The sequence below is a fragment of the Vicugna pacos genome, chromosome 26 (assembly GCF_048564905.1).
Source record: "Vicugna pacos chromosome 26, VicPac4, whole genome shotgun sequence".
NCBI classification, from domain to species: domain Eukaryota; kingdom Metazoa; phylum Chordata; class Mammalia; order Artiodactyla; family Camelidae; genus Vicugna; species Vicugna pacos.
Window position 1 is genome coordinate 4806754 of NC_133012.1, and position 19009 is coordinate 4825762.

The 19009-nt window shown below is 42.0% G+C and overlaps 1 protein-coding gene and 1 long non-coding RNA gene across 2 annotated transcripts in view; one reads left to right on the plus strand and one right to left on the minus strand.

The window, feature by feature from the left end:
* Positions 1–19009, plus strand: part of LOC140689433 (uncharacterized) — a 76258-nt gene that overhangs the window by 23672 nt on the left and 33577 nt on the right. The window lies entirely within an intron of this gene.
* The window catches only part of IDO2 (indoleamine 2,3-dioxygenase 2), a 51855-nt gene that overhangs the window by 22735 nt on the left and 10111 nt on the right, over positions 1–19009 (minus strand). The window contains 3 exon segments of the mRNA XM_072950238.1: positions 2301–2437; positions 4471–4590; positions 13506–13601. Coding sequence (XP_072806339.1) covers positions 2301–2437; positions 4471–4590; positions 13506–13601 — 353 coding nt within the window.

Below are 19009 nucleotides of genomic sequence, written 5' to 3' on the forward strand. Positions count from 1 at the left end.
CAAAGGAAAATCTTCTCCTCCCCTACAGAACTCAGTGTGATAGACAGACAGAGCTCAGCGCCCACAACAGCCCAGAACATTTAGCCAGTGGCCATCCTGACAATTCATCTTACTCCTTTTATTTATCTGTAGTTGCCACAGATCCACGCTTTTGTTACAGCTATTCTATTCTTACTTAGCTTTTAGTGCCTACCTTAGACTAAGTCCCACCCCCTCACCATTTCCTGATCTTTAAAGCCTGCACTGATGTAATTTCTTAGAAATTCTGAAAGGCTTATTGTCTGCATCACTGACCCAAGTCTGGCACTCCTTTGTCTTGTTAATAAGGCACTTGTGGGTATACTTTCCTACTACTTTTTCTATTTCCTCTTAGCCCTTAGCTCTGTGCTAGTATTATCAAAAGACTCCAAAAAATAATTGCAAAGAAGAATAACTACTGAGCCCCGGGACTGAGCCTGCATCTTTGGGCTCAGTCGAGCCCTGCACCCTCACTCACTAAGAAACCAGCTTTCTGTCATCATATTTCTGACTCCCATTTCTCTGTTTCTCATTGAATCAGAAATCCAGCTTATTCAACATTGAATGCCTTGACCAGAATCATTTCTGCACATAGATTTTGTATTTATTTCTCTCCAACTTCTGAGCCAGATTATGCAGCTTTCCATGGGAACACCATGGGCCAATCCTGTTATTAAAGTAGAGCTGGTCAAAGATCTTCCCTGACAGCTAGAGAAAACGTTAAGATCCTAAGGCTCAGAGGTCCTTAGAAAGATGAGATGGCCCAATCTCACTTCCTCCAAGGGGTGCACACATTCATCCTAAAAGCTACATTGTTTAGTGGTTTAATCCTTTAAACAGATTCAGCCACCTGCTCGCTCACACCTGTGGTTACTCACAGCCCTTCCGTGAGAAACTTCTTCCTCACATCTAACCTAATTGTCCCTCAAGCTATTTTAGTAAGTCATAAAAGTACTGTCCCTTATCTCTATAGCCTGGAGTAAATTTGGCTGCAGTCATGAAGTTTAAAGGGAAATTTAACACTTCATCTCTTTCACCCCATTCTGACTATTTATTGGACTTTCTTGCTTGTTAAAAACTCATGCCATTTCTTCTTTAGACAAATTGCCTCTATTCCTAGCTCAACTGTCAAAGGTATGTTGCCAGTTAGCTGGGACAGCATTATTAATCAAATTTCCAATGCAACATACCCAGAGCATCCAGTCTTAACTCATCCATAACCACTGATTTAGGGTCACTATATAATGATCACCTAGCGAAGGTCCTGGTCCTATCTTGACTTGAATGGAAGGCATGTTATGGAACAGTCACAGTTGCGTGAGAAAGAACGAGTGAAGTCTGAGTGAGACAGGAGGGAAGGGGGCAGGGCACCGCCATTCACGGTATGACGGCAATTAACACCAAAATGGCGGAAGACTCAACTCCCAGTAGACCTTGAAGATTAAGATGGCAGGAGATTTGACTTCTAGTAGATCTTGAGCCTCATTATATGCTCATGGTAACAGATTAGCATGATAAATAACATGCCCACAGGCGCCATGACAGTCCCAAGGCTAACCATAGAAGGTCAAAGAGTGGGTGGTGGCCCAGTTCCTAGGAACTCCAGCCCCTTCCCCAGGGTAGCTGAAATAGTCCTCCCAGTTGTAGGCGTGGAGCGACTGAGCCCATAAAAACTGGCGACACCATGCCTCGTGGCCACTCTTTTTCACTCCCTCCTCTTCGGAGACTGCCCTATACTCTGTTTATGGAGTGTGTACCAATTTTATTTTAACCTGAGCATCCAAATCCCACACCGCCTTCCTTGCCTTTCTCTCGCCTTACTCTCTAATCAGTATGCATCTCTCTAAATAAATCTACCTTTACTCAACTGTGACTCACTCTCGAATTCTTTCCTGCACGAAGCCAAGGACGCACACTTGGCGAGGCACGTCCCAGGGACTCAAACAAGACCTGGGACACAGCCCTCCACACACCCCACATCCATTTTCCCTGCATCTTAATTATGAAGGAGCTTGAAGGTCAGGTAGGGAACTTCCAATGTGATGCAGAAGCAGAGAAAGTAGCCTGCACCGATGTATTCATGATCGAGGGGAAATTCCTGGGAACTATGATTTATGACCTTAAGCTCAAGTCCACCCCTTCTTTGGAACCATACATCAGGTAATGAATATGAGCATCTGTAACCAAAAGATGGCTGAAAAAGCCTGGACTTTTCCCGTAGGAAGAGTGGAAGTCCCAAGACTGCGCCTTCCTTGCTGTTCATGTGGTCAAGTCCCAAGCACCCTCTCTCCCCGTCTTACCTTCCTGGATCCCTAGCCGTCCAGTTGGCCAGCACCAAGTCTGAGTGAGTCAGGATGGGAGGGAGCCCCACGCTCCTGGAGACTTCCACAAAGGGAAGAGCAAGGTTTCTTGGCAGAACCTTTCAGATATAAACCTGGACAATCAGCATGTTCTAGAAAGAATGCATCAGTGGAAGCAGCCTGTCTCTTATTCCAGCAACCTTGTGGTAGAGAAATGACCTGGGATAAAACTGGAATCATAGGAGTGATCCATACACACACACACCTCACTCTGGTTATATATGTGTGTCTGTGTGTATAGTCTTAGTGTTAAGAGCATATACACGTATGTGTGTATACATACGTGTATGTGTGTGAATCAGCAAGAGGTATGGGAAAGATAGAACACTTCATCAAACCCAGTAACAACTTCAAGCAAATAACCTCAAGACAGTCCCCATTCAGTCCCCAAGGTCTCTGAGGGGTGCTCTGAAGAGCATTATCCACCCCTAAACCCAGGAAAAGTACTCAGATCCCTGAGGGTGGCAGTGGGGGGCTCCAGCCACGAACGAAGCTAAATTAGCCCAGATCCGAAAGGACATTCTGACAAGCCCTGTCTCCCACTTCCATTTCCATCCCCTCCTGAGCTGGAAACAGCCGTTCAAAGAAGCCCAACTTCTGCTTTTGTTTTTCCCGAGATTTTTTGAGAGGCTTGGGACAGAACTATTTTTTAGGCAGAAGACAAGAAGAGCTTTAAAGAGTTTTCAGATTCCAACCGAAGGCCAGCTTCCCTTGGGAGGCAGGGGATGAGGAGGGCAGTGAAGAAGTGAAGCGTCTACTTTGTTGAAAAGTTAAAGGCAGAGAAACAAAGAGATGACTTGAGGTCGGGAAGCAGGGGGCTCACTGGTAGCCCGGAAAGACATGGACACACCCCTGTCATCGACTCTACCATTTCCCTGATTTAGGATTATGGTTTGGAGGGAAGGGAGTGGGAAACCCACTGGGATGTCCTATGGTGTGTACCTAGATCTCAGACTTTTCAACACCAGACTCATGACTCTGTAAAGTTAGCCATCCTGAAACTGACACATTGTAACTGACTATCCTTCAAAAACAAGAGGTTAGATATCCTGACACTTCAAAAATCTGAAGCAGCACGCTGCCTCCCTTTTCTCTCCTTTCTCACTTTCCTTCCTTTTTCTCACAGTCTCCTGGACTTACTTAAAAGATAAGATTAACCAGGCAAACAAAGTCAGCACAGGCTGTTCCCTTAAGCGTGGTACAATAAGAAGCATAACACCCTGATTTCTGGAAAACGTCCACTTACAAAAAAAAAATGAAACTAATCGTGATTCAAACTGCAGTTAGTGGAACTCAAAGATTTCATGTTCCAAGGTTCAGACTGAAACCGTAAAAAATCAGGCAAAGACTCAGAAGAGATTTAAATGAATTATTAAGACAGACCACTATTGGGAGACAGCAAGCAACATTTTAAATGAATGAGAGTAGTCTTGTAAATGGCAGTGTGTGCCTCTATGGGAAGAAGTCTACATTAGTGAAATCAGAAGGTCTGGATTGTGGCCCTGGATTTTCCACCAACTTGCTCTCTGATCTTGGACAAGGAATTTAACTTCCACAGTCCTCAACTATCTGTAAAATGGGCGTGGTGCTGGTGTACTTACCTTCCAGGATTGTGAACATTGTGATTATTGATGTGTCTAAGAGCAGAAAATGCTCTAAAATATAAGTCATTAAGTTTTTTATGACGTCTCAGAACTTGCCTTCAAATGCAACTCTTCAAAATTCTTGGAAGAGGGTGGGTGCCAGAAAAAAAAAAAAAGATTCTAAAACGAATGAAAGGGCTACCAGTTCTAAAGAAAATTAACCTCCTGGCCAGAGGAAAAGAGTCTTTTATTTAAATGAGGATTTTGCCCTTCCATCAACTCATACCCAAAGGAAAGAACAAGAAATGACCCACTTTCCGGGAAAAGAGTGTAGAGGGCAAACTCAAGGTGCAGCAGACCTGTCAGATGACAAGACAGGAGTCCCCTAGGGGGAGGGGACAGCTCAGTGGTAGAGCGCAGGCTTAGCGCACACGGGGTTCTGGGTTCAATCCCCAGTCCCTTCATAAAGAAGAAAAAGGGAAAAAGGGCAGGGGTCCCTTTGTCCCTACCTCTTTGGGCTGGGTCTCTCCTTCCTGCCAGACATACCCCATGGTAATGAAGCTCAGGATCAGGTGGGCGAGGCGCTGTTCCCGGTAATCCGTGAGGAACTGGCAGCTCAGGAGAGGCATCTGTTTAAGAGAATTTCCAGAGATGAGCAGTTGCATGGGTGCCAAGGGCGCCTGGGTCTGTGGCTTGAAGGGTTCGAGTGTAAGGAAAGGGTTATATTTCAGTGAAGGGACTACAGGTTCCACGCACATCCATTTCTCCCCTCATCTTAGGACACTACAGTATAGGAGGTATTCCAGGTCATACTGTTCGCAAAGTACCCAGCCACTCCCACCCCAGCCCCCAATTTGTCCCCACGGCGGTGCCGGACTCTGGTCACCGTCGCTGAAGAGACAGCTTGGTTAGAATGTTCTAGAATAACTAAGTCCCGAGACTGAGATCACTTGTTAGACGGAGTCCCCCATAGCAACTTTTACAAGCCTGCGTCCCAAAGCACCTGCACTGAAGTGGCGTTATCTTTTAACCCTAATCACAGCCCTGCTACCCTGGGCCTTACTCCTTCTGGTTAATTCGCTGGTAAACAGAGGAGGAGTGGAGTTAGGAATTCGTCCAAATCCCTGTGGGGAGGTGGCTGAGCGCGGCCAGATGGTTGCTCGGTTTGAACACTCCCCGGGACCCTGGAGAGGTCTGCTGGCCTCTCCATGCCCGCTCCCTCCTTGTCAAAATGCATCATAGGCAGGTGTAAAGGGGGTGGTACCATGGAAAGCAACACTCTGTACACAAGTTAGTTATTACGGACAGCCCTGCCCAAGCAAATATTACGTTTCTCAGCTTAGCCTGGGCCGGCTCTGCCTGTCTCGGTTTAACATCAACAAAATTTGAGCTCCAGCTTCCCTGCACACCCCCCTCGGCTCTCCTCCATCCCCCATCCCTCCGCCAGCTCTGGACACATCCGGGCATCTTCCCAGCTGCCCCTCTCTTGGGTCCGAAGCGCTGGAAGGGGTACCCCTGGACGTCGTGTGTATCCCTTTAAGATCCAGGCTCGGAGAGCGATGGGAGGACCGAGAGGGCCTGGGACCCGGGTGTCCTCCTGCCCAGCGCGCAGGGCAGCTCACCCTGCAGCCGCCGCAGCCACCGACCCCTTCGTCCGCCGGCCGCTAGGGGGAGCCCGACTGCGCGCGTTTCGTCTTAAAAATTGGCCCCGAGGGAGAATCGCGAAAGTTCTGTGCCCTAGGCGTGTGTGCGTGCATGCGTGTGTGCGTGCCGGTTGTTAGGACTGCTGCTGAGATGCTGCCTTTTAACAGGAATCAGCCTGAGAGTCATGACTGCAGTTATTTATTTCAGTACTTAAGTTAACTTCGTATTTATTTAGCTCTGACTAAAGTGGCCGAGGCGTGCTGCTAAAAGCTTCCCAAGCAGGACGGCCCTCCACCTTCACCCAAACCCACAGGACCAAACTGAGAGTCAGGGAAGGTAAGACACAGGCCCGGGGCCACAGAGCCGGGAGGGACTGAGCCAGGGGTGACCGCAGTTGTGCTGGCCGCAGCCCCGTAGAAATACATGAGAGCCGCGTGTGTCGTTTCAGTTCCTACTAGCCACGTTTTAAAAATAGCAGCAACAACAAAACAGAAATTATTTTAATAACGTGCTAAGTCGATATAGGCAACATGTTATCAACACATAATCAATATTAAGAAAATACGGGGCTATTTTGCACTCTTTTTATGGTAAGTCTTCCACATCCAGTGAGGAGCTTGTGTCAGTTTGTCGCCGCCACATTTCAAGTGCACGGTAGCCACAAGTGGCTGTTGGCTACATGCAATGAAACTTTCAGGTAAAGAACTAAGGCCCGAGTTAAGAGTGTTCCTCTCGGTGAGAGGTTTTCTGGAAACTTCCTGAACATTTCGGAGTCCCTCCAAGCAAACAAACACATACATATGTATGTCTGCTTGCTTGTTTTTTATATAAGACAATTTATATGTAAATAAATATATATAAGAAATATTTTAATGGATTAAGAAAGCATTCATAATAGAATTTTTTTTTTACGAAAAAAAAAAAAACCAAGATGAAGTGGTTAGGAAGAGAGTGAGTCATACACTTACTGTTTCTCTCAGTTTAAACAATCTGATTTCATGTTTATGTTTTCTTGTTAAATGGAAAGGAGATACTTTGCAGACCCGGTTTCGCTGGATTTCATAGAACAGTTTTTTGTCCTTGGCAGGAGGGAGCTGGCTTGTTTCCTGATTTTCTTACTGTTGGTTACAACCTCCCTTTATGGAAAGGGGGGAAGCTGGATTGAGAAATACTGCAATTAGAATACAAGGGCATGAGTCAATTTTCCCAATTTGGTCTCAAGGACCCTTCAGCCAGGCCAGCATCGGCTCAGCTGAATGACTACTTCCTTAGACACACATCACTTTGCTGGCACCAGCGTTGTATTATTTTTAAAATGGCTGACATTAACCTTTTTTTAATTGTCTGTCTGTCCCACTGGGGTGTGAGCTTCTGGAGAAAAATGACACTTAAATATATATATATTTTTTAATGTATACAAAAATAGTAGAATGCTACTGTAAAAATACTAAATATACACATATATATGAGAAAGTGGTTTCTACTAGTCTTGATATCACTCCTTAGAGCTAATTGCTGTTGAAAGTTCAGTATTTCTACTTCTATCTGTCTAAATATCTGTAAAAATTAAACAATTATGCAATAATATTTAAAATATACACATTCAGTGTTTATATTAAATATATATATGCATCAAATAATTACTTTACATATATTATATACATACTTATAGGCATTTATATCATTATATAAATGATGCATTTATATCCATCATGTATATAATTTTATACTCTATACACCTTCCTTTTTTCTGTGAACTATATTGCGAAAGTATGTATATATTATATATACATGTACATAGAGAGGAGAGATAGATGTATACATTGTCACTTAATAGTTGTATATTGAATGGAAGTAGTACTTAAGTAAATGGAAAACTATACAACCACTTAAGTATCCAGATCCAATTACTTAAGTACCCAGATCCAGTTATTTATTAATAACTATTTAGGGGATAATATTTTTGTCATCTTTTTTCTTTTTTTGTTTATTTCACTATGAGAATTGCTGCCATGATCACCCTTGCTTAATCATCTTTGCCCTTTTGAGTGAGTATTTCTGTGAGATAAATTCATAAAAACCCATACAAATGAGATAAAATTTGCTAGATGAAAGCATACACGTATTTAAGATTTTAATGGACGGGGCCAAATTAGAAAGCTCGCACCAATTTTCTCTCTTGCTGTCAGCTTTGCTCTTCCGTAAGTTAACTCCATCAGGGTAATGGTTTGTTTAATTTGTTGCCGAACCGATAGCCAAACCCAGATACTCTGCTGTTTTCCTTTGCATTTTTTTGTTTATTCCTGACATTGAGCGTTTTTGCATGTTTATTATTATCCATCCAGACCCCTCTGTCTGTAATTTAACCATTCACGTCCCTTACCTGTCTTTGCCGGTCGATCACCTTATCGATTTGGTAGAACTCATTTTACATTCACAATCCTGAACTTTGTCTGATGCAGATGTTCTAGATTATTTCCCTAGTTTATCATTTATCTTTTAATAATTTATTTTGAATGTTATTTCAACATTATATTGCAATCAGACCCACTGCAGAGATATTTTATTGGTAAATCATCATCAACTCTTTTCACAAATAAATAAAAAAACAACATTGACCACATTTTACTTCTAAGCCACTGTGTTCTGCGTTGTAAATGACCTTGGGGACGTGAGCCCGTATTATCGCTTACAACAGGGGTATTCACAGCCCGCAAATTTGTGTAAATGAAATGGGGACTAAAAACAGAGAAACTCATTGAGGAGTTTTTACCCTAGTGGAAATGTCCTCTCCCGATCGATGACTCATCTTCCTTGGTGATACCCAGCTAACATTTTGACAGTTTCTGGCCCTCGGATGTGTTGGGAGAGATAAGTCTGAGGTTTTCCTTCTTGGAGTGAAAAAATACTGACTGAGTTTCTCAAAAACAGTGTGAGCATTTTTTGACTCTAAAACGTGATGCTGACTAATAGATTGGCCCTCTATTTCTCCACCAAATGTTTTGGAAGTGCATTTCATCCTTTTTAGTTAATGAAAGTATTCTGTGAAAGATACCACATGCGTATATATTACATACATAGACATTTATTTACAGCTTGAAGGATAAATGCAGGTAAACGCTTATTTACCCATCATTGCAGCTTAAGAAGCAGAACTTTACGAAGTTCTCTCCTTAGCCTACCAGAGACTCCCATTTGCTGAATTCTCTGTTGGTTATTTTCTTGCTATAATATTCAGAATTTCTATGTATGTGATGACTAAACAGTATGTTACTGAGTTTGGATAATTTTGAGATTCACCCACGTTACTGCATATGGTTCATTCATTTCTCCAGCGATTTCACATGTTTTTGCTTCGATAAGGGGCATTTTTAAACCCCGCAGGGCACGCAGACACCCAAGAAGGTATTTATATACACAAGTGTGGAATCCTTAGATAAGAGAGATGCGTATCTCAGTGTTTTCCTGATAATGACAAACAGATGTTCAAGGAGGTGGTACCTACTCACAGCACACGAGCCATCCAGCTGCCTCATACTCTTGCCAATAACCAGTACCGTCAGAGTTTTAAACATTTTCCAGTTTTGTGGTTGTAAAATGTTACCCCATTATAGTTTTCATTTTCGCTTTCCTGGTTATATGAAGGTTGGCATCTTTCGTATGCCATGCGATCATCTTTGCTTCCTACTCTGTCAAATGCCTGCTCGTGTCTGTTAATACGCTTTCTTGCTCTGTTGCTTGGCTTCCTTACTGATTTCCAGGACTTTATATATTCAGGATACAGATATTTTCCTGAGCTACGTGTTTGACAGTAACTTCCCTCAGTTTGTCGCTCGGCTTTTCGTTTTCTGTTATGGTCTGTTTTGACAAACAGAGATCCTATTTTAATGAAATCAAGTTACCGTAAAAATATCCTAATCTTATATCATTACAAAATTCTTCCATAGTCCAAGTGACTATTCTTTTAAATGGTCTTCACAAAGGTTTACGGTTTTGTCTTTTTCATGTAAGGTCTTAACTATTTGGGATGAAGTTATTTCTGTTTGTGATAAAAGGAGCAGATTCAACGTGTGATTTTTGCTATTGGCGTGTGGTACGTGCAAATAAAGTCACCCTAGTACCGTTATGTTCCCCACTGATCTATCATTTCATCACTATTATTTATTAAGATTTTACACTTATGTGGGTCTCTGTGTAGACTCTCTGTTAAGATGTTCGGTTCTCTTTGTGCGTTGCTGCCTTAGTGTCTCAGAAGACGGGTCTCAAGTTCTATAGTTTTAGAAGATGTCATGATAACCGATAAGGCAAATCTTCTTACCTTGATGTTAAATAATCATTATTATTTTTTGTTCTTTTGCTTTGTAACACAGCATAGCAAACGAAACACAATCTGCCATTACAACTTTGGCACACTATGCTATGTTAAAAAGAGATACAGAATTTCAGCTCCATCATGTAACACACTTTGGCCAGGAGAGCATGTTGATTCAGACACATTATTTTAGAAATCATCTCTTATCGCACAGCCACATTCGCAATGATTACTTAGAACTGACCATACCTTTCATTAATTTCACTCTTTGGCAATGTTTCTTAAATACTCATTGCTCTTTCCTGAGTCCTTTATTTGGATTTGTAGTCACTGTGGTGGAATCATTCCTGAGCAACTGAGACAAAGGGCTTACATGGTATAGTTTCTTACTTCTTGATTTGACTGATAATTTATTTTCTTTTGTGCTCACAGATGAATAATAAAATCTGGGTTCTAAATACTTTTTTCCCAAAATGTTAAATATCCATACTTTATCTGTCATTATACACAGGTGTATCTTTATCTTATACTTTGTGTTATCGCCTGATGCTACTTTATTTGCTTGCTCAAACTGTTCCAGCTTGGGCGCTGGGAGTTAATTTAGGTTAGCATGTCCCATTGTCCCATTTGACATGACCCCATTCCCCCGCCTTTTTAATTTCTTTTGTTTGTTTGTTTGTTTTTGATGGAGGTGCTGGGGATTGAACCCAGGACCCTGTGCACGCTAAGCATGTGCTCTATCACTGAGCTATACCCTCCCCTTTTGTTTCTGACACATTTCATTTAGCAAATGTATTTAAGGTTCATCCATGCTGTTGAATAAATTGATAGCTCATTCAGTTTGGTCACTGAATAGCATTCCATTGTATGACTACAACTCAGTGTCTTGGTGCAGACTGCTGGAACGACGTGCTATAGGCTGGATGGCTTATAAACAATGGAAACTTCATTCTTCCAATTTAGGGAGCCAGAAGCCAAGATCGGGGTGCCAGCATGGTTGTGTTCCAGTGAGAACCCTCCTGTGGTCTTCTTGTTGTGTCATCACGTGATAGCAAAAGAGGGCCAGAGCGCCCTGGGGTCACTTTTATCAGGGCACTAATTCCATTTATGAACATCCCATTCCACCCTCCTAACCTAATTTCCTTCTGTGTTGGTCAATTTTGTGTGTCAACTTGACTAGGCTAAGGGATGTCCAGATAGCCAGTAAATACTATTTCTGGGCACATACATGAGTGTTTTTGGAAGAGGTTCTGGAAGAGTAAAGAATTCTGGTGGCATCATCCACTCTGTTTAGGGCATAAATAGAGCAGAAAAAGTGGAGAAAGGGTGAATCTCCTCTCTGAGCTGGGGCGGTCCTCTCCCTCTGGGCCCAGACGTTAACTCTTCTAGTTCTTGGCTCTTCAGACCCAGACTGGAAATCATACCACTGGCTCCCCTGGTTCTCAGCTCTCCTGGGCCTCCAGCTTGCAGGTGGCAGAGCACAGGACTCGTGAGCCTCTGTAATCACGTGAACCAACCGCTCCCAATAAATCTCTTTCCTTCTATCTCCGTATGTCGTGTTGGTTCTGTTTCTCGGTGACTAGTACACCCCCTGTTTATTTGGGTTTATGTTGTTTATTTCTTTGCTTTCCAATAGTTCCTTTTACATAGCAACTTTACATTTTTATGAAGTGGATACACTGGAGACATTAATTAGAATTTAAAAATAACTGATCTCATCTTTTTGGTTTTTACCGGAAGCTAAATGTTCTGTCTCTTCCTCCTCCTTTTTGACTTGCTTATTCTCTTCATATCATTTAGTAACTTGGGATTCTCTGCTCATGTGAAGGAATGGGGGCTAGGGTTACGACAATTAGAAGCCAATAACGTTGGCTGATCACGTTTCCAGACTATTTCCGTGTTTCCTCTTGTATAGCTTCCTGTGAGCTAGTCAGTTGCCTGCAGTGTTTTGCGGCACAGGGCGGAGAAGGGAAATCTTCCTGGTAGATGGGTGACTCTAAGCCAGTGACCAAGTTTTTATTTTTCCCCAAGATCTAATAGACAGGTGCACCAGGGCTTTCTGCGAGCAAGGTGGTTGGCCCAGAGGCACTGTGAGATGGGAGATGGAGCATCTGGGGGTCTTCCTTTTGCTGAGATTGAATGCTTGGCGTGGGTACTACGGACCCATTTCTGGATCTGATATAATTTGCTTAGTAAGACACAGAGATCCTTAAGGTTTTTATCCCATCATTGGTGCTGTCTCTTCTTCTCCCTCACTCACAGATATTCCCCCCCCCCCCCCATTTTTGTTTCTTCTTTTTGTATTTCTTTGGTCACATTAGTGAGACTTTAAGCAGCGGGAAAAAAAATTCTTTGATTTAGTTTGCCATCCTCACAGACACTGAAAACAGACCCTTGCTTCTCTTGCAGGATCATAAACCTTGTGTCTGCACTTAGCAGGCATTCAATCAGCCTTTTTAAATAAATTTGTAATAGTAGGTATGAAATATATCTAAGACAGTGAAGGGAAATTTTGGAGGGTGGAAAATCTCTTGTATTAAAAAAAAAAAACCTAAAAAACAAAAAACCCTTGTAATTGTTCAATTTTAAAAAATCCTAAAAAACTTATAATTGTTCAGTTTTTTTTAAATCCTAAAAATTGGAATTGTTCAATTTTTCAAGAATCCTAAAAAAAACCCTCAAATATCTCTGAAATCACATGGCACTCCAAATCAGTGCGATTTAAGACAGATGAAGAGAACAGAGGGAAATACAATTATTTATTGAACACAGTTGTGTGGCAGGGACTATGAAAGGACTATTCCAAAAGTCATTTAGTTTTCATGGAAATTCTAGGGGCCCAGAATTCCTCCCAGTTTATAAATAAGGGAGCAGAAAAAGTGACTTGTTACTTGTTAAGTAGTTGTTAAGTAACTTGGTCAAGGTTTATAGCGACTAAGTGGTGAAACTGAGAGTCAAGGTCTCCCTGAGTCAAGGTCTGCATTCTTCCCATCGCACCTTCTTATAATTCCCACGGTGGTTGTCCCCGGGACCAGGACTGGTCACCGTTCCTTACAGACTCTTGGAAAGCATCACAGATCTTCTCTGATTAAATGGCGTTTGTAGACTTAGTAATTATTTCTGAAGAACCAGCGAACCCTAGCTTGATAACTCAGGAAGTCTCTGACCCAGCTCTTCTTTGAGACCCCAGTGGTCACTCCGGGTGGCCTCACGCGGAGGGAGGGGAGCAGAGCACTGATCGTGGGATTTGGGTGGAGGACATCATTTCCATGTCCCTGCCTGGCCAGCCCCGGCTGAATCATACCCAGCACCTCGCTGGCAGTTCCCAACCAGATTGTCTTCCTTTTTGAAACAAATTCTTAAGTGCTTATGTTCCAGGAGTTGTTCTGTGCAGCCTCTGAAAAGTTTAGGGAAACATACTTGTCATATCAGAAATGAATGTCATGCTGTCCCTCACGCAAGATGAGTAACTTCCTGTGATAGGTCAGTTGACCCAGTGCCACACAGTTGAGAGAGGAAAGCCGTGGGAGGATGAAACCTGGCCTGACCCTAAGGAGGGGGTCAAGAAGAGAACACAGAAAGTGGTACCTTATCCACTTGAGCTCGAAGCTGGCCACTCTCAATCAAGTGAGGAAGTTGGTTGGCAATATCCATCCATGGCCGATAATGATCCGGAAGCTCTCTCTGCATTCAGAAAATAGACATCTCAGGGTTTGAGAACTCCCTGGGAAGAAGCCTGGGGTAGTGGCTGCTTTCAGATTTCAGTCTGAAAGCAGAATTCAGGTCAGCAAATATTGAGAATTCAGTCTCTGTGGGGCACTGTACTAGGTACGGCAGAGATACACAGGTGACAAAAACACAGCCCTTGTGCTTAAGGAACACATAGTCTCATGAGGGATAAATACAGTGTAACCAGGTACATCTCAGTGCAGTATCGTGTGCTCAGTGACTAATGTGCATGCAAGCTTAAGACTTGCAGAGGAGGAAGTGGCTAATTCTGTCAGCTGTTCTAGAGAATTAAAGGGAAATATTCATAGGAATATGACAGTTAGGGCCAAGATTACTGTCTGAAAGTGACTTTTTTTAGGCAGCAGTTTGAAGATGGGAAGGAAGTGAAACGGGATTGTGGTTCAATAGAGATAACTGCTTTTTGGGACTATGGGTGATTCAGTGTTACTAGAAGATAAAGCTTAAGAGAAAGGAGGGTGAAATACGAGGGCAGAAAATCAGACCAAGTGGGCTTTGTGTGGAATACATAAAGACTTTATTTTTATGGATGTTGGTGACATGGTTCTATCTGAATTTTAGGAAGATCATTTTTCTGGGAGGATTTTGAGATACAAAGTCAGACTAGGAAGCTTTTGAAATACTGTTCAAAAACTGAACTTACACAATGACAGTGAATTTGGAAAGAAGGAAAATATTCCAAAAAAAAAACTGGAAAATAAAACTGAAATGATTCAATTTAGGGGTGGAGTTGGGGCAAAAGGCAAGACGATTCCTAGCCCAATAGCATCCTTTTTTTTTTGCCCTCTCTGGGCCCACAGTTTGGCCAAGTAGAACAGAGACTGGGTTTCAGCATTGACTCTATCCCAAGAAATGACAAACTATGGCAAACTCTGCCTGTTGTTATAAATAAACTTTTATGAGGACACAGACAAGTTCATGTGTTTCCATGTCATCTGTAGCTGCTTCCACATGACAGTGGCAGGGGTGAATTGTTGGAACAGAAACCACATGTTCTGCAAAGCTTGAAGTATTTACTGTTTGACCCTCTACAGAAATAGTTTGCCAAGTCCTGGTCTAGCCCCATGGGCTGGGCCTCCTTTTTCAGAGTACCCTCTGCACAACTGAATGTCGTGTCTCTGGGAGGAGAGGAGGTGAGGATGGTTTCCATTTATGAATCAGGTGACTGAATGGATTTGTGAGAACACACATGGAAATAGACACGTGACAGACGTCAAGCAGAAGGTGTCCAAGTCATGAATTGATTTTTAGATTCTTTCCAATTGAAAATGTCTGTGGGATGTCAAGATACGGCTGTAGACGGGGCAGTTGGAATACGTAGTGGGAAGTTCAGAAGGGAATTGATATTAGAAATATGCAATTGGGAGGCATAACTTTCCACATTGCAATTTCCACATTGCGGTTAAAACCCCACAAGAGGGTAGAGGTCATTAGGGAGAAGTTGCAAAGTGAAAAGAGAAGAAGGCTTGGATTGGCACACTCAGGGATACTCACAGGGCGGACAGAGGAAGCGAATCCAGCAAATCAGACCAGAGATGGCTCAAAGAGCCGGAAGAGAATAAAGAATAAACCCACAGGAGTCAAGACATTAGAGGATTTCCCAGAAGTAGGGACTCATTAGAAGGCCAAAAGCTTCATTAAAGTAAGACTATCCCTTTGAAAAAAAAAGAACAAACCGAAGAGTCATGTGTGTGTATATATATGCATATCCCAGTCATTCTATATATAAGGCACAGAAGTTTAGATCAGGGTCACGGAAACAGGGTTCTAGTTTTAGTATGTTGAGGAGGTAAGAAAACAGATTGAAAATGTAAATTCCTTTTTTTTTTTTTTCAGGAAAGCCATAAGGCAGTAACAAAGGGGAAATCTGTGTTTGAGGGTGATTTCCATTTAAGAATAAGAAACTGGCGTGGCTTATGGTCTGCTGCCATCAGAGGCAGAGACAAGATAAAAGGTGAGAGAGAGAAATTAAAAGTAAAGGGTCAGGAGGAGGAGGAGGAGGAGGAGGGTGAGGAAGAGCCCAAATGGAACATCTGGTTTGAAGCAATGAAATGAGAAAGCTTGGAGTTTACGGGACTTCATTTCTCAGCCAGTGGGAGTAGCGATTCAGGTCACGTGGCTTGAGGAGCGGGATGAGTGCTGAAATAATTAGAGAAGGGAAAGGAACAGGAAATTCAATATGTAATATCCTGTGTATATTGTAATGATATTACAAACCTAGGGAAGTTTGAAAACTGTAAGTTTGTAGAGATACAGCTCTATATGAGGCATAGATCTTATACCCAGAAGTCACTTGTTGGAAGTCCTCTGTCACTCAGAATCTAAAATGAATCTGGGTGAACCTAACACCCAACATGCTATCTCTGAAAACTGGAGACTTTATGTAACCCCTCCTTTTCTGTCTTGGACCTTGACTCAATTCAGGACCAGTTGGGCACCCTTTACCGGCTTTCCCAATGAATCCAATTGACACCAAATGTGATCATTTTCAATTTTTAGTATAGATACTATCCGGGGGGGGGAGGAATTTTCCCCTCCACGCATCTTGAGTTCTTGTGGCTGGGCTAAATGTAAAATTGACCCAAAGCAGATTAACAGGAGAAAAATAAATTTTAGTTCGTGCACTCACAAGTCTCGTAGAAATAAGACTTAAGAAGTGGCCAAAGCAGGCAACTTTTATACTTTTTGACAAAGAACAAAATTGTGAGGAATTGACAGGACAAAGAAACTTAGCCTTTGGGGACTTAATTAATGAAGAATCTAAACAGAGTTAGGGCTCGGGGTGGTCAATGAAGGAGGTAACAGGTTTGCTTATGCAGGTTTCTCGGCCCGAATTCCCTACCTCTGGTGATAAAGGGTGTCTTTCTACCTTCAGGTGCAGGGAAGGCCCTCTCACAAGAGAGATTTACTTCCTGCTTAGGGAGAGAGAGAGAGGAAGAACGAAGTCCCCCTTGCATTGACTCTAAGTAACTTTAATTCAAAATAATCAATATGCCTTGAGGCCTGTTTGAGGATAGCTTGCCCTGGGCCCCAGCAATTTCCTCTCAGAAGGAATCACATCAAGCTCTCCTCTTCATATGGGCCTCACCCTGTACCCCAGCTTCTGGGAGGAGGCAGTCTCCTGTGCTCCCCCTCTTCTCCCAAATAGAAAGACATTTATAAGCATGGGGGTGTGATTTTCCCTAGCCATGCTCAGCGGTGGTGCAGAGTCGAAAAAGGCTGATAAATGAAACTGACCCAGGTTTGGGGACTCACAGCGTCGCAGCAGAGTTGATAGTGGCGGCAAAAATAAAGGCAGAGAGATTTATGCTAAACTGAGTCTGAGCTGGCAAATTTTTCTTCTCATCTGCACGATGCATATGTTTCACGAGCAAAACTTGAATGCAGTTGCAAAGACAGTGGACAATGATGTTTCCAGGAGATGCAGAGTGAGTATTCAGACGGTCCTTTTAAAGTGGGTTTTGTAGGGGGCAGGGTACTGCTCAGTGGTAGAGCACGTGCTTCACATGTTGGAGGTCCTGGGTTCAACCCTCAGGACTTCTTTTAAAATAAAAATAAACGTAAAAAAGATAAAATGGGTTTTATGAAAAGTTGTAACTACATCACCACCTCTGTCCTTCTTCTTTGATGCCGAGAGAAGGGATCATGTTCTAGGAATTAAATTAAAGCTTCCTGGATTTCTGCTTCCTGGCTTGCATGGACACCCTTAATACTACATTTTGCCTCAACCTAGGATACACTCTGTTCTTTCATGTTTCTTGTTCTTTCCCTTTAGATTCCTAGCATCTTCTTTCCCCTCCTCTTCTTCTTCATCCTCTCCCTTCTTTGGACTCCCATATCGTTTGGGGTGCCAGGTATGGTCCCCATCCAGCATCCCTTGGAAGTTTGTTAAGACATGCATATTCTTGGGCCCCGAATCCAGATGCATTGCATCGGAAACTCTGGCCTGGGACCCAGCGGTATGTGTTTTAGCAAGCCCCAGAGGTGAAGCTCATGTACCCAAAAGTTTGAAAGCCTTGAACGTCAGAAACTTGAAAGTAAGGGGAGAAAAGATTTTAAAGCTATTTTGCAGTCCGTTAAAAATGTGCTCATCCTCCCAATGGGCTTTTCCTCTAGAGATGGAAGAAAATGTTGAATTATGTTAATTACTTTTTGATTCCTGGATTTAAAAAAAATTTACAATATGGGGCACAGGATCAGCTGATGAGATTTTTCACTAACTAGCACCCTTTTGGTGTTAGTTAATACTTACCTGTCACATCTGTTTTAAAACCTGTATACACTTCCAATATTCTAGTAATGACTATTACTAATTGCTTATAATTTTTCACTCTCGTTAACAAGTCTGAAACAGTCATCCTTACACACGTATTTTTAGGCGGTTTCTCATTATTAGGAAAAAATTTATAAAAGTGGATTTACTGGATTAAAGATTCTGCACACGAACAGGTTTATACTGTAGAACACAGGGAACTATATCCAATATATTGTAGTAACTTATAATGAAAAAGAATATGAAAATGAATATGCGTATGTATATGTATGACTGAAAGATTAGGCTGTACACCAGAAATAGTTGACACATTGTAAACTGACTATACTTCAATTAAAAACAAAAAGATTCTGCACATGGAAAGCTTGAGAACTACTTCTTTTATTTTTTAACAGAAAAAGTACATGAATTTATAATTGCTGTTATAGTATGTACTATATACCAGGAGTGCCAGTTTATCTATGATTCTCACAACACTGCGCATTACCAAACTTTTTTGTTTTGTTGTTTTTAAGTTATAATACATATTGTATTATTTGCTCTGCAATTCTATAATATTTCAGTATCTAGTAAACTTATTAAAATAACCATCCAAAAATACAACTTTCTCAGAAATGGTGATTAAAAATAGTACAATCCATGTTTAATGGAAAGACAGTCAAAAAGCACCAAATTTATAAGATGGAAAGTAAAAGTGTACTAATTCTCACCCTCCCATCTAGAATGACGACCCCTGGAAGTTTGTTACATGGTTTTCCAGAATCTGTGTATGCTGTCATTCTGTTGTTTAAATTTACATTTCTATGATTATTAATGAGTCTGAATATCTTTTCTTGTGCCTCGGTCATTGCATTTTGGGTGCATTGTGAAATAGGCATTCGGACCAAGGTAGTCAGATGCACCAGCATTTTCATTATGCCACTGGGTTTTAAATAATGCTTAGAAAATACACACAAAATGTTATGATAAATCACAGAGGAAAAAATGTGACAATAAGTGTGTATATGTCCATGAATGACTGAAAAATTGTGCTGAACACTGGAATTTGACACAACATTGTAAAATGATTATA